The 15,171-nt window shown below is 39.6% G+C and overlaps 1 protein-coding gene across 5 annotated transcripts in view; it reads right to left on the bottom strand.

The window, feature by feature from the left end:
- Positions 1-15,171, bottom strand: part of CCDC50 (coiled-coil domain containing 50) — a 57,868-nt gene that overhangs the window by 37,214 nt on the left and 5,483 nt on the right. For 4 of the 5 annotated variants that reach the window (XM_015564945.1, XM_015564946.1, XM_015564947.1 and 1 more), the window contains exons 2-3: positions 3,733-3,795; positions 2,134-2,260 (exon numbers count right to left, since the gene is read on the bottom strand). In XM_015564945.1, the coding sequence (XP_015420431.1) occupies positions 2,134-2,260; positions 3,733-3,795 (190 nt within the window). The remainder of the gene's footprint in view (positions 1-2,133; positions 2,261-3,732; positions 3,796-15,171) is intronic. The other variant, XM_015564948.1, reaches the window with a different exon arrangement.

Genomic DNA, 15,171 nt, shown 5'->3' with positions numbered 1-15,171 from the left:
CCTCCAAACTCCTGAAGTCTCAGGCAGGAATATAATACCCGGTTCTCCTCTCATTTAGGACCTATAACCCATCACTCACCAGATTTGATTTGTACTTTACAGTGGTTTGTCTCAATCATCTCTCAACAATCTCGTTATACTTACTATCACTAGCCTCATTCAGGATATTAAACTTCCGCATCAAACTAAGAACTGGCTTTCATAACAGAGAATTGTGAATAATGTAAAAGGCAATGATTTATTCTTGAATAGCCTACCTCTGGCTCTCACCTTTACTGGGTTTGTGACACCAAACCTCCATACATCTCAAATCTCTCTCTTCTAACTCCATTATCATTTAGGCTCTATGATATCACTCCTCTCTGCATCTGTATTGCCCACTATCCTCCATTCAAGCCTCACCATCTCTTATTTATTATTTATTTATTTATTTTCTTTTTTTATCTTTAATTTCTTTATTGGTTAAGGTTTTACATATGTGTCCTTATCCCCCTATTGCCCCACCACCTGCCCCAGTGTCTGTGTCCATTGGTTATGCTTATATGCATGCATACAAGTCCTCTGGTTGATCTCTCCCCTTTCCCCCACCCTCTGTGCCTTCCCTCTGAGGTTTGTTGGTCTGATCTATGCTTTTGACCACTGCTGAATAGCTCCCTTCAATCTTGCCACCTCTATTCCTTTACTTTCCCAGTCCCCCGAGTAAGTCCCTAAATGAAAATTCTAAAACTCCAACAGTTAGTTCTCTATTACTTACAATATAAAACCTATGAAACATAAATTCCTTAACATATGTGACCTTTTGGTCCAGCGTTTGAGAATTCTCCGGCCTCATCTCCTACCTAATCGCACCCCCCACTGCAGCAATACTGATTATCTTGCGGCTACCATGCGATCCCAGGTCCTTTTACCTCTTACCTTTATGCATGCTTCCCCCTCTGGCTAGAATGGTTTTCCTCAATTATCACTATAAACTCCTAATTAACCATCAAGGTTCAGATTAAATATATCACCTATGTTGGGACAGTTTTCTCAATCCCTTCTCTCTTCATAAGCATGAAATTGACTGTTCAATTACATGTGCTTCATGCATGTACCTGTACATATAAAGTGTTCAGAATATGTTCCTAAGGCCATTAAAGGCAGTGATTATGTTTCTTCACATCTGTGGTCTCCAGTGCCTTTCATGGTGTCACGGATAGCAAGAGTCAATAAGAATGTTTATTTACAAAAGATGGAAGCTGAAAAAAAATGATGAAGTTCTGTCTACCGATAATAAAATAGAAAGTCAAACCCTTCCTCAAAGGCAGCAAAAATAATAGATTCTCTTGTTTATATGAACATGACAACTAAAAAAACTGAGGGGTCCTTTGATTCTCCCTTTACCCCTTCTCCTCAAAACAATATCTAATGTTTAAATCCACCCTTAGAGATTTAGGTATTAGAGCTACTCTCAAAGAAGAAATGTACCCTAGGAGTTTTAAGGCATTGAAAATAAAAAGTAATTGTACTGTAAGAGAACTTAGATATGATCTTTTCATATCTAACTGTAAAAGAGGAGACTGAAAAAGAATGTTTGTCAGACACTGAAGCTATGGAGAGAACTGAGTGCACAATTCAGAGCTTTCCAGAAGATTCTTCCTGGATCTGAAAAGTAAGGGTTTTGAGGAAAATTAGAGCAGCAAACCCTGATAGGACATAGTAAAGGAACCCAATGCAAGTCATGAAGTTCTATCATATACAGTGTTTCACTGGATTCCCCCAGACAACCAACCTGTGAGGCAGAGATCATCTTTTCCCATCTTGTACGGAAGGAAAATAGGTGGACCAAATTTCTCAAAGTCATACAGTGAAAATGCTAAGGGCTCATTCACACCAGAATGCACACATCCTTAAACCAAGTCAATGTTCCAAAAACAAAGTTTTCAAATCAAAGAAAAGGATACATACACACACACACACGTTCACATGTACACACACGCATGCGCTCACACACACAATTTTTTAACCTAACAGTGACAGGAATGAGAGGAACAGAAGGAGAGTCTCCTCCTCCCCTGCCCTGGTTGCTGGCTCCACAGAGGAAACCAGTAAACCAGTCCTGGCATGATTCCCTCCACTCCCCAGAATCCTCACAGGTCTTTGTAGCGCTTCTGAAGCTGAGCCTGAGCTTTCAGATCTTCCTCTTGGAGTTGCTTAGCCACCCGGAGATCATGCTGGACCAAACGGTTCCGCTGAATGTTTGATGCCAAATGATGCTCAACTGGACAGAAAGATGGAGGAGAGGAATTACAATGCTTTGGCTTGTTAACAATAAACTTCCTAATAAACTTAAAAAGAGCTTTTCCATTAAAGAGCTTAATATCCATCACTTTATTGTATGCCCTCAATAACGCCGGTTAATCGGCAGCACAGGAATTATTATCCCCATCTTTCTCTTAAGTAAAAAGAGGGTCAGAAAGGTTAAGTCACTTGCCTTTGGTCACATGGCAAAACAGTGGCAGTGTCAGGACTTCTACACAAATATTCAAAAGCCAGGGCCAGTGCTCTCTCTGCTCTACAAGCTATCACTCTACTTATAAACTACATTTTTCAATACTTACTTTTATTTTGCCACACCAATTAATGATTCACAAATTACATATTCATAAATATGTACTTTTGCACAACACATACAGCTTCGATTTATTTTTCATAGTTATATACTTAAATATTCAGAAAAATCCAGTCTAGATACCTTCATTGCCTGGAAAAAGACCTTTGCCCCTATTCCTAGGGGAAGAAATAGCTCCCTAAGCCAGACTTCTACACACCCCAAATCCAGGTGTGGACAAAAAAGGGGCCACATACTAAACCTGGTAAGCTCAGGGAGGGCCTGTGTGGTGGATGTAACTACAAAGGATGGTCTGCAACTGAACTCACGTTCTTAACTAAAAGTGAGTGATGACTGCTAGTCATGTCCTAGGCCAGTATCTTCCCTGACAAAGGTCAATCTTTATTTTAAGCCTGTCTATTGACTTTTTGCATCTAAGATAACATACCTTTGAAATGTCAGAGTAACTCCTCTTTACCAGAGCAGAAGACCACAAAACCCCTTGTTATCTTGTTCCCCTGCATACCATCTCTATGTGCTGCAAAGTTAATTAGTAACTATCCTGCACCCATCAATGTAAAAGAAATATGTGTGTCTCCATTTAACTCTTTATCTGATCACAGAGGTTTCCTTGATTTGCTTTCTCCTGCCTCCCTAAACTATCATCAATAGATGGCATGTAACCCTCCCTATGCTTCCTCCTTTGACTATAATGTATAAAACAAACTGCAAAACAGCCATTTTCTGGAGCATTTTTTTTTTCAATCTGTTGAGATTTTGCTTCTGGGCAATTGTCAGTTTGGCTCAAATAAACTCGTAAAACTTCTCTACAGGTTTGGACGTTTCTCACGTTGACACACGTATAACCAGTCCCTCTTACAACACACTAAGGTTTTGAGGCCCTCTTTTACTCCAATGTACCCACAGTCATCTAACACCTGGCAGCTGTTATACTTCAAAATACCCAGAATATCATGCTTCACCCAGGTGTCCTGGGCCTAGACAAATCGCTCGGAGGGATGGATGGTGCAGCCTGCAGCCTGGTGACTGTGTTCTCTCCCTGACTCACTCTAAGACACCTGCCTCGAGCTACCACTATAAAAAAGAAAACTGAAGGAGCAGGGATGAGGTCTATTACTCACTCTCCTGTTCCTGCAGGCTGTGGGCCAGGGTGTGGTCCTCCAGGACAGCGAAATCTCGACACACTGCAGAGGATGAGAGGGAAAGGCAGGTAGAAGGCTCATTAGTAATACTGCAACATAAAAAGAAAACCATGTTCTTTACTTCAAAAGTCAATTCTCATATTTAAGATGATCAACTTTATAACTTGCACTGCACAAAATAGTGACTAGTTAAGCATAGTCTTCTTTCACACAAAAAAAAACCCACATAAGTACCTTCTCAGTGACAAGGACAGGGTATCACAAAATAATGGTTAGTTCTGGTCTTTGGCCTAAAGATATTAACCACAGAATCAGAACCCTAATGTCAGGAAATTCCAATAGACAAGAATGTTTTGCATACTGCAGCTGACAGAAAACTGAGTTGTCACGTGGTCAGAGGAGCTAAATAAACCTTGGCCAATGCTTCAGCCACCTGGGGTCCAGAGGATCCTCTCCCATAGTCTTATGTCTATCCTGGTGTCATTAGGAAAAAGAGACCTTCATCAGTCCCTCTGGTAGCAGCAGATCTCTACTTTAAGGATAATCACATTCTTTAGTAGGTCCACACCCTTAGACATGAGTTAGAACTAGTTCTCTAGATCTCTCTAAAGGTAATTGTCTAAAAAGAATCTGCAAACCTAAAGAAAATGGGAACCTCAGAGTATACCAGAATCCTGCCCCTAACTGCCTCCACCTGGAGATCCAGGCAAAGCATTTGCTGACCTATTTTCTTAGAAGCAAATGGGAAGAGAGAGTCACCAAGGTCCATTCTACCCCAAATTGCAATTTGAACTCCTGCTTCTTAAAACAAACATACAGGCAGGACTCATGAAAAGTGATGTTCTGTTTGTTTGTTTTAAGGGTGTGTAGTTTAGGTGATATGTCTTTACCCTATTCCAAATGTATAACTGACATTAAAAAAAGAAAATTCCCCAAAGCTTCAGACTACTGTAATGTGTAGGACTTATGAAAATGTCCCCTAGGGCTTACCAGAGGTTAAAGATGTCTTTCTACAGCTTTGGATTTGCCTATAAGGACATTTAACTGAAATGAAGAAACACTCCTTTGTCATGCTTAGCACTATGTACGTGTACTACATACATTCATACAGCCCTGGCCCTTACTGCAACAAAAAAGTAGGCAGAGCTTAGAGAAGTCAAAGTTAGTCTCAAATGGTTTTAGGATGGAGGAATCATTTTCCCCCCAAAATCATATTAAATTGAGTATTACCTTAGCTTACCCCTTGCTCAAATGCAACTGCAAAACCAGTAATTCCAATAGGAAGTCCTGATTAGATATATTCTCACCAAACTCGAACTTGAGGCCCAGATGTATTACCCAATACTTCATAGGATGAAACAAGATAAACTGGTTAACTCTCCCATTTAGTAGGTGGGAAAGATTAGGGCTAGAAGGAAGAAAGAGCTTATTAATGCTATAAAGTGTGTTGGTAATAGGACTGGGAGTCCTTTTCTGAGCCAACCAGCATTCTTTCCTTCCCTAACACGTGACACCCTCCAGGACTCCAGGGAAACCATGGTGGGAATAGACTGAAAGAAGTTATTCTACACTAACCAACATGAATTCTCTAAAACATTTAGCTCATTAACATTAATTAAATGGCTAGAATATGTATGTCTTTAGTTCATAGAAAATGAATATTCAGAATGAATTAGCTAAAGTTACATCTTGTGCAAAAGAATGCTATTTTAATATATGGCCTTATTATCTGAAGCACTTTTATTATACAACAAAGGCTTATGTTTATATATTATAGTCAGTATTAATTTTAGATTAACTAAGATTATATTAATTTTAGAATAACCTTATTATTTTTCAAACCATGTGCAGGAACCTATTATTAGGTCAGAAAATCAGTTTACTAAGTCTGGGACAAGCATTTAGAAATGGGTAGGCTAGAAAATAGAGGATATCACACATCTACAGGAACTACGGTTTGAAGAAACACTTTCAGTTGTACCACACATGTATATGAAATGTATTATCCACAATGTAAAATATACATCACTGAGGATTACACTCAAATAGTTTAAAAGTCACTTCAATTTATGTTGTTGGGGTAGAAAGTTACACCAGAAAAATATATTTTATATGTTTTTAATGTGTTGACGAAAATTAAATATTATAAAATTACTGCAGTTTTCCATGGGATGGGGGGAAGGGGAAGGGACAGGTGGGAGGGGTCCGAGGAGGAAGAAAAGAGGGACATATGTAATACTTTGAACAATAAAGATAATTTTTTAAAAAATAATGATAATGTCATAAAAACATAATGTTTACGGATACACACACCTGAAGTAAAAATATGGACTTTTTAATATATGGCACTAACATAAACTGAAGTTAGAATAGTGGTTACCTCTAGAGAAAAGCAAAGGAGCAGGAGTGCCTTCGCTAGATAAGGTAGGTATTCTACTGCTTTATAAATGGGGAGAGAAGGTTGAAGCAAATGAGGTAAAATAGTAACATCTATTAAATTTAGGCAATAGGTTCCTGGGTTTCTACATTAACTGTGCTTTTTGTAATGTTTTATGTTTAGACCAGAGGCCCGGTGCATGAAATTCGTGCATGGGAGGGGTGTCCCTCAGCCCGGCCTGCGCCCTCTTGCAATCCAGGACCCCTTGGGTAGGATCCCTAGGCCTGGTTAGTAATCAGGGCTTATTGGGGCTTTCCTTCTCCCAGCTGCCAGCAGCTGGCCCTGCCCCCACACTGCCACTGCTTGCCGTCTGTGTGGTGCTGCCCCCACTCCCCCACCACTGGTCGCCTTCCTCACTGGTCACCTCCCTCTGCGGGTGACAGGCGTGGGGTGCGATAGCTTGGCTGGCCTGGGCCTCCCTCTGCAGGGCGATCATAGGGCCATGGTGGGCCCCCTGACCAATTGCATTGCACCCGCCTTGGCTGGCCTGCCGCCAGTGCGTGTCATAGCGTGGTCGTCTGGAAGGTCGTCCGGATGGTCGTTCTGCTGTTTGGCTGATATTCATATTACGCTTTTATTATTATAGATAATCACATTTTTAATTATATAATTAAATATTATATTTTTTAAATCCACATCTTTTATTTCATCAGCAGCATATATTTAAGATGCTTGACAAATCATCAACAGGTTCAAGGAATTTATATATTACAAATTAACCTTAACAATAACTCTTCTTAATTTCCTAACATTTAAATATTAAGATTAAAGTATATTCAATTACTGTGATTTGACCCTAAATTCTCTTATAACAGCAGCTGAATTGGTATCCACAAAATATGGGTTGGCCTGGGCTAGAAGGCAAGGTAGAAAATATTCAAAAGCTACATGGAAGCACACACACTCACACAGAGTGGTATTGTTAGTACAGGGACTTAGCACTGCAGAGTAAATAAGAACTTCCAAATATATAATCTCATTTATAGTGATATTTTATTTGTCCAATCTACAGTTTCTTCTGCATGGCTCTAGCTCCTTTCCAGATATACCTCTGCATTCTCTGCATCACTACTCTGATGTGAGCTGGAAAAGTCACACATCCACCCACCTCTGTAAAACAGTAACCAGGCTGGCAGTTACTGAACACATTTCACAGCCAGGCCAAGTTCAGACCCCGATGTTTGCTTCTTTTCTAATCTACTCAACTTTGAAGTAAACAGTATAAATAGCATAAACTCATCTCTCAACCTAAGATAAACCACTAGGCCCCGGGCTTTCACCCTCCCACTTCCCAAGCTTTCCTTCCTGTGTGCAATTCCACTTACTCCAATCTCAGGCTGATCTTGCGATTAAGGGAACCACGTCCAGCCCTCGATGGTCCTGTAGCCTCTTCCCTCCTACCCAAACATTTTCCCCAAAGTTAGAGCATGGTGGGGATAAGTCTATTTTGCACCATTAAAACCATGTAACTCTGCCTCCTTGTTTAGAAAATCATCAACAGAAAGATGCACACTTTATCATTCAACTCAGCACACAACTGCCGCCCATTCAGTTGCAAACTCTTCAAGGCAGGGCCCTTTGGGCCTAATTTCTGTACCACAATTAGGACTGAAGCAGCGGTTCTCAACCTGTGGGTCGCGACCCCTTTGGGGGTCGAACGACCCTTTCACAGGGGTCGCCTAAATACATCCTGCATATCAGATATTTACATTACGATTCATAACAGTAGCAAAATTACAGTTACGAAGTAGCAACGAAAATAATTTTATGGTTGGGGGTCACCACCATATGAGAGGAACTGTATTAAAGGGTCACGGCATTAGGAAGGTTGAGAACCACTGGAATAGACGATATAGAAACACTTTCAGAGATGCACATTGATTGGAAAGAAGAAGAAAAACAGGTGGTTAAGGTCAAAGAACAGTAAGAGTCCCATAGACAAAAAAAATAATATTGTGAACAGAATTAAGTTCTGCCCTTGCAATGGCATCACAGAGATGAGCAAAAGTTTTCAAACATCATTTAAATAAAAATTAGAAACCTCCTTTATTCCCATTAAAAGACATACAGCTTTAGTGAGCTTTTTAAATCCAAATATGTACATATAAATAGTAATTTAGTTTACATTAAGCCAAGCAAGTTTCAGGAATGAAAGCTGGGATTTTATATATAGATAGGTATAGATATATTATCTTTCCACACAGACACACAAATGTTGAAAGAAAAGCTGACCCCAATTACAATTTAAATTTATTGCTGGTTTAAATAGATGAGGAGGGTCAACACGCTGTCCATCCACCACAAAGATGACCAATCCCGTGGCTTATTGTAATGGCCAAGCATAAAATCCTAAAGGTACTCTCCATGATCCTGCACCAACCTTGTAAACCTATAGTATACTTTGACTATAGTTGAAATACCTTTCAACTTAAATTTTATTTAGAAAATAGTAGAAAAGATAAACATCAAAATCCTAAGATTATGTACTCTATGACTACGTTGTAGCTTAATTTTCATTTTTAAACATTATTCTATTTCCCAATTTATCTACCATGAAGGGGAATCTTATTATCTATAATCCTTTTCATAATATTTTATAACAAAAGATATATATTTTAAATCTTATTTAAGCAACTCAACATTGACACAACAAATATAGGGTGGACAAAAGTAGGTTTACAAGCCTGGCCAGAGTGGCTCAGTTGGTTGAGCGTTGTCCTGTGCACTGAAAGGTTGCCAGTTTGTTCCTTGGTGGAGCACTTATGGAAGGCAATCGATTGATGATTGATTCTCTCTCACATCTCTCTCTCTCTCTCTCTCTCTCTCTCTCTCTCTCTCTCTCTTAGGATGTTCTCAGGTGAAGAAAGGAGATTTACAGTTGCTTGTATAAAAAAAGGATGTGCAGGTTATGATTATTACAATAGCTTCATTAACTCTGTTTTGTGTCCTCACAACTGTAAACCTATGTTTTGCCCACCCACTATTTAGTAGGGTAAAAAAATGAGTTATATAGTATCACTGCTTTATTGATTCAATTTAACTATACCATTTCCTTACGGTTATAAATGAAAAGGTTTTGATTTGTTTTTTAAATATGTTTTTATAGATTTCAGAGAGAGAGAGAAAGGGAGAGAGGGATAGGAACATCAATGAGACTGATCGATAGATCAGCTGCCTCCTGCACTCCACTGATTGGGGATGGAGCCCACAACCCCTGCCCCCTGCATGTGCTCTGAGGACCTGGAATCAATCCAGTGACCTCCTGGTGCTTGGGTTGAAGCTGAACCAACTAAGACACACAAGCCAGGCTGTTTTGCTTTTTTAATGAAAAAAAGTATGCTAACAAAAACAAAGTCTACATAAGGCCCCAAATTTGTATCTGATCTTCCTGAGAAACAAAGCAAGCAGGGAAATATGAAAAGCTGCTCATTATCATAAAAGAGAAATAACACTAGTTCTTCACTGGAGAGAAGTGTTTTACTAGTAACAAACATGAAAGTAAGCTCAGTTATCATGCTGGAATTTAAAAAGAAATAACTAAATTATATAAAGGACACCATCAATAGTTCAAGCATTAGTTTTAAATGTGTGCCTATACACACACACACACACCTACCTTCAACAAAAGCACAAGACTGAGCACAGTAAAGAGACATTTTCAAACACAAAACAACTGATTTAATCCCAACATTTTCAAACACAAAACAACTGATTTAATCCCAACATTTCAATCTGATGCAATTTATCAAAATAGGTTCCTAAGTGTGTTTTTTCTAATCCCCGAAATTCAAAGTTAAATGAAAATCCCAGCAACCCAAACCACTTGTTTGGCACGTAGATATATTATAGCTAACCACAGACACACTAGGTTTGTAGGCAAGTGGGTTTTGAAAATGCTGAGATAATATAAGTCTTCAAATCAGAAGTACTACTTTAATATCACAGACCATCTACATCATTATCAGAGACCACAGAGTAACTGGGCAACTTATTGGAAAAGTGAAAATGGCTGAGTCAAAAATTTCCATCTGACAGGGTAAAAGACTGGGAGTGAGTGGAACAGTGAAAAGGGGGGTGAGGGAAGGTAGCAGGGTGGAAAAAGCAATTTTTACTCATTCTGGTAGAACTGCTGGATAGAGATTAGACTTCCCATAAGAAATATCTGACTTAAGTTATCATAAATGATAAAAAAAAATATATCCACAAACACAATCAACCTCACAAGGTTCCTGTGTTGCAAGCATAAACTGTATGGAGTGCTGCTTTTGAAGCCAAACATTTCTGTACTGGCATTAACAAAACAAAAAAGCTACTCATGAAAAGTAACAACTCAGATCTTGTCTATTCTTAGAAAATGCAGACGCAGATATTAACACAAATCACTCAAATCGAGCTTCCTTTCTTCTCAAGAAATATCTCATAATCTCCAGGTCATTTAGTCTGAGTTCCCAGCAAACTGATGCTTGGTTTCTCCATTTGCATTTTCACCAAAGGATCACTAGGCTCTCCTCAAAACACTGAGTGCCCATGCCTCCACATGGCCCAATGTTGGATAAAGTAGATGTTAGAAAAGATTTCCTTAAACTGGACCAATCTGTATGTTCTATCAGCCCATCACTATTCCACCTACCTAATCATCTACAAAAAATTCACACTGATGCCGCTAGTCACATGTAACTATTTCTTTAAATTAATTAAAATTAATTTTTTAAAAATTCAGTTCCTTAGTCTCATAGCCACATTTCTAGTGCTAAAAAGCCCTATGGGACTGGTGCCTATCATTTTGGACAGTGTGGAATAGAGAACACTTAGTTGCATTTAAAACCATCGTAACTGCGTGTGCATGTGTATGTGAGTGTACATGTGTGCTTATGTTTAACCAACAGATATAACTCACTTTGCCAGTATGGACAACCAAAGGTCTTGAATATATATAGGGAATCCCCAAAATATGTATATACACTTTGAATGATTATAAAGTGTTTATTAATATATAGTTCATTTTCAAAATTTAAAAGAATTTACAGAAATGAATACTTTTTTTTTTTTTTTTTGGTCAATGCCTGTTTTCAAACTGATGACCCTTCTGGTCTAGGCACTGCTGATAATGCAAAGCAATGAAATCACAAACATCTAGAATCATTTTGTTCGGTATTTGTGAGCCCTCAGTTTGTCAATTGTTCCCAGTTTTGTAGTTTAAGCTTTATATTTTACATATCCCCATAAAAAAAGTGTAGTTCATAATTTTTTTTTTTTGTTCAAAGCTTAGTCTGGCTTCACCCATTATTTCAAATCAGTTAAACCTAAAAAAGAGTGAAAATTAAGTGAGTTATTACCTGTTAAAGTGTGTATACATTTTAGGGGGAGGGTACATTGTGTCCCTAAAAAATATGTACACATGTTGAGTAATTATAAAGGCAGTGTTTGTACTTCAACTGCATTTTCAAACTTCCATGGCATTTTTGGGTGAATTTCCTTTGTTCAAAGCTTAGTCTTGCTGAAAAGAAAGAAACAGCAATTGAGCTATCAGCTGTTAAAGTGTGTATGTATGTTTTTGGGACACCCTGTATTACTGTTGGTCTTGTGTTAGCCACTGATTTATCTTCAAAGTGTGCTTATATATTACTCTCCTATGCTCTTCTTCTTCATCAGCCCTAAAGGAATGGTAGTTCAGCTAACTTCAACAGAGTGGAAAGATCGAGTTATTCTACATTTACCAAGCAAACACTGTATACACAGTCACAGAAACCCAGCGGTCAAACCTGCGCTTGGAAAGGAAAGTGAACTGGTATTCGATGCAGTTAAAGAAATTCAATTCTGGGAAATATAACTGCTACTGAATAAACCCAACAGATATCTAATAATTTACACCAATTCTTAAAGAACTGGACTCTGATTAGTAAATGGGTGCATTTGTGAATTTCAACTGGCCTTGAAAATTAAACTGATCACAGATGGAGAAGGAGTCTCTGAAATTTACTGCCTGTGGTGCCTTCTTTAAAGAACAACTACATTTTACATAGATTGCTCCACTTCAGAACAATTTAGGGATAGTTAAATAAGTAATTACTCTTAATGCCACAAAAATGATTAAAAGGAAGAGTACTTTAAAATGATTCAGCTATTTTAATGGGTTTATACATTTTTATAATTAAACATTAAAAATGGCTACCAGAATTATACTTAGAAAAAGATGAAACTCATACAGTTTTTCTGTAGTACATTGCACAGAGCACTGGTAATATAAGATATTCAGTTACTACTTACCGCACAAGGATGCAATATGGTATAACCAAGCGTACTCTTACTTTGAGTTCAATTCTGGCACTAACACTCACTAGGATGAATAATCTTAACAAATTAATATCACTTATTTTTGCTCACCTATAATAGTCATTGTAAGTACTTGTGCACTGAAGAAAAATTGTACATAAATTTTAAAAGTACTCACAAATTAGCCTGGCAGGCATGGCTCAGTGGTTGAGCATTAACCTATGAGCCAGGAGGTCATGGTTTGGTTCCCAATTAGGGCATATGCACAGGTTGTGGGCTTGATCCCCAGGGTGAGGCATGCAGGAAGCAGCCGATCAATGATTCTCTCACTATTTTATATATATATATTAAATAAAAGTACTCACAAATTATTCGGATAGAGGCAGACATTCTATGTAGAAAACAATAGACCATTGATAACCACATGGGGTCCTCAAAAGGATAAATACCATTATATAAGCAATAGCAGACAGAATTTTTTTTCAAAGCAATTTTCCACTAAGAAAATCCAGATAGTAAGAATTTATGTCTTTTATTTATATATATATTAAATAAAAGTACTCACAAATTATTCGGATAGAGGCAGACATTCTATGTAGAAAACAATAGACCATTGATAACCACATGGGGTCCTCAAAAGGATAAATACCATTATATAAGCAATAGCAGACAGAATTTTTTTTCAAAGCAATTTTCCACTAAGAAAATCCAGATAGTAAGAATTTATGTCTTTTATTTTGATTCCATGTAACCCTAAAGAAACTCCAACCTTCTGTTGTTCCACTACTTGAATGGCACTTTTCCTGGCACTTAAACAAGCCCTCAAATGGTTTGGCAGCCCTCAAATGGTTTGGTTTCTCTGTTTGCCTTAACCTAGAAAGAAAAGCCACCCTTCTCCTTAAATCTCTTCAGGATAAACCCAGTCATGCCCATTAAAACCCAAAAGATCACATCCAACCCAACTTAACTACAAGTTTACACCAAGGGAAGAAAAAACATTTTGGTTTATTGACTTCATATTACCAGAGTTTCCTTAAGTACTAGCTACTGCAAATTCTATTTATCCTTGAGTCAGATATTTCCACTTTCAACTCATCTTCCATGAAGAGATACATTAGCTAGCACTTTCGTTCCTATTAGGATTAGGTAAATTAATTACAATTTCAAAAAAAATTTTGAGATAATACTCAAAATCCCCACCACCACTAAATAAACACAAAACTTTATTATAAATAGTGGTCATGGGATATGTAAGTGTGGTAAAATATTCTCTCAGAATTTTGCTACCATCAAGAAAATTGCAACACTCACATTCCCACTCTGGTAACCATTTGTCAGACCTCTACACACATTTCCAGTAATCTTGGATTATGTAAATCTAAAGTATGAACAGGAAACAAGTGGGTAAATCTTGAGATTTCTGGAATTCTACTACAATATGCTCAATAAGTGGTGATGTTTAGTGACTAGAAATATATCTTTTCTAAAATGTATCTTGAGATCATGGGCACACTTATAGAACAACTCAGTTCACAATAATCTAAGGGAATGCCTCCCTGAAGATCAGGAGACTGACCTTCCTAACTAGAGACCTGATGCATGAAATTCATGCATGGGTAGGGTCCCTAGGCCTGGCCAGTGAACAGGCCCGATCTGCAGGGCAACCAGCAGGGCAATTGGGGAGAGGCCCCGCTGGCACCCGCCCTGGCTGGCCTGGGGCCTGCAGGCTGGAGGAAGCTCCTGCATTGAATTTCTGCACCCTGGTGGTCAGTGTACGTCATAACAACCGGTCATTCCACCAATAATTCTGTTGTTTGGTCAATTTGCATATTAGGCTTTTATTATATAGGACTAGAGGCCTGGTGCATGAAATTCATGCACAGGAGGGTGGCAGGGAGTCCCTCAGCTCAGCCTACACTCTCTCTCCAATCCAGACCCCTCGGGGGATGTCCAACTTCCGGGCCTAAACTGGCAGTCAGACATACCTCTCACAATCCGAGACCACTGGCTCCTAACTGCTCACTTGCCTGCCTGTCTGATCACCCCCCTGCCAGCTTGATCACCTCTAACCACCTCTGCCTGCCGGCCTGGTCACCCCCAACTGCCCACTCTGCTGGCCTGGCTGCCCCCAAATGCCCCTCCCCCGGTTGGCCTGGTGGCCCCTGCCTCCCCCACCAGCATGGTTGCTCTTACTGCCCCCCTGCCAGCCTGATCACCCCAAACTGCCCCTCTCTGCTTGGTTGCCCCTCACAGCCTACCCCTGCCAGCCTGATTGTCCCATGCAGCCTGCTGCTCAGTTGTTTCATTGTCCCTCACTGCCCCCCATAGCTAGCCTGGTCACCCCAAACAGCCTGCTTGTTCAGTCGTTTGGTCGTCCCTCACTAATCCCCCTGCTGGCCTTGTCACCCCACTCAGCCTGTTCAGTTGTCTGTTCAGTTGCGATGGCCCCTGGCTCTTTATATATAGAGACTAGAGGCCCGGTGCACAAAAATTTGTGCACTCGGGGGTGGGGGGGCGGTCCCTCAGCCCGGCCTGTGCCCTCTCGAAGTCTGTTACCCCTCGGGAGATAACAACCTGCTGGCTTAGGCCTGCTCCCGGGTGGCAAAGGGCAGGCCCAATCCCTAGGCGCAGCCCCTGGTTGGGCTCAGAGAAGGGCCGATTAGGGAGTTGGGGCACCGCCCCCATCATGCCAGAGAAGGGCAGATCAC

Source organism: Myotis davidii, unplaced genomic scaffold (genome assembly GCF_000327345.1).
Source record: "Myotis davidii unplaced genomic scaffold, ASM32734v1 scaffold260, whole genome shotgun sequence".
Lineage (NCBI taxonomy): Eukaryota > Metazoa > Chordata > Mammalia > Chiroptera > Vespertilionidae > Myotis > Myotis davidii.
Note: the sequence above shows the minus strand (reverse complement) of the source record. Positions and strands in the feature narration are given on the sequence as shown.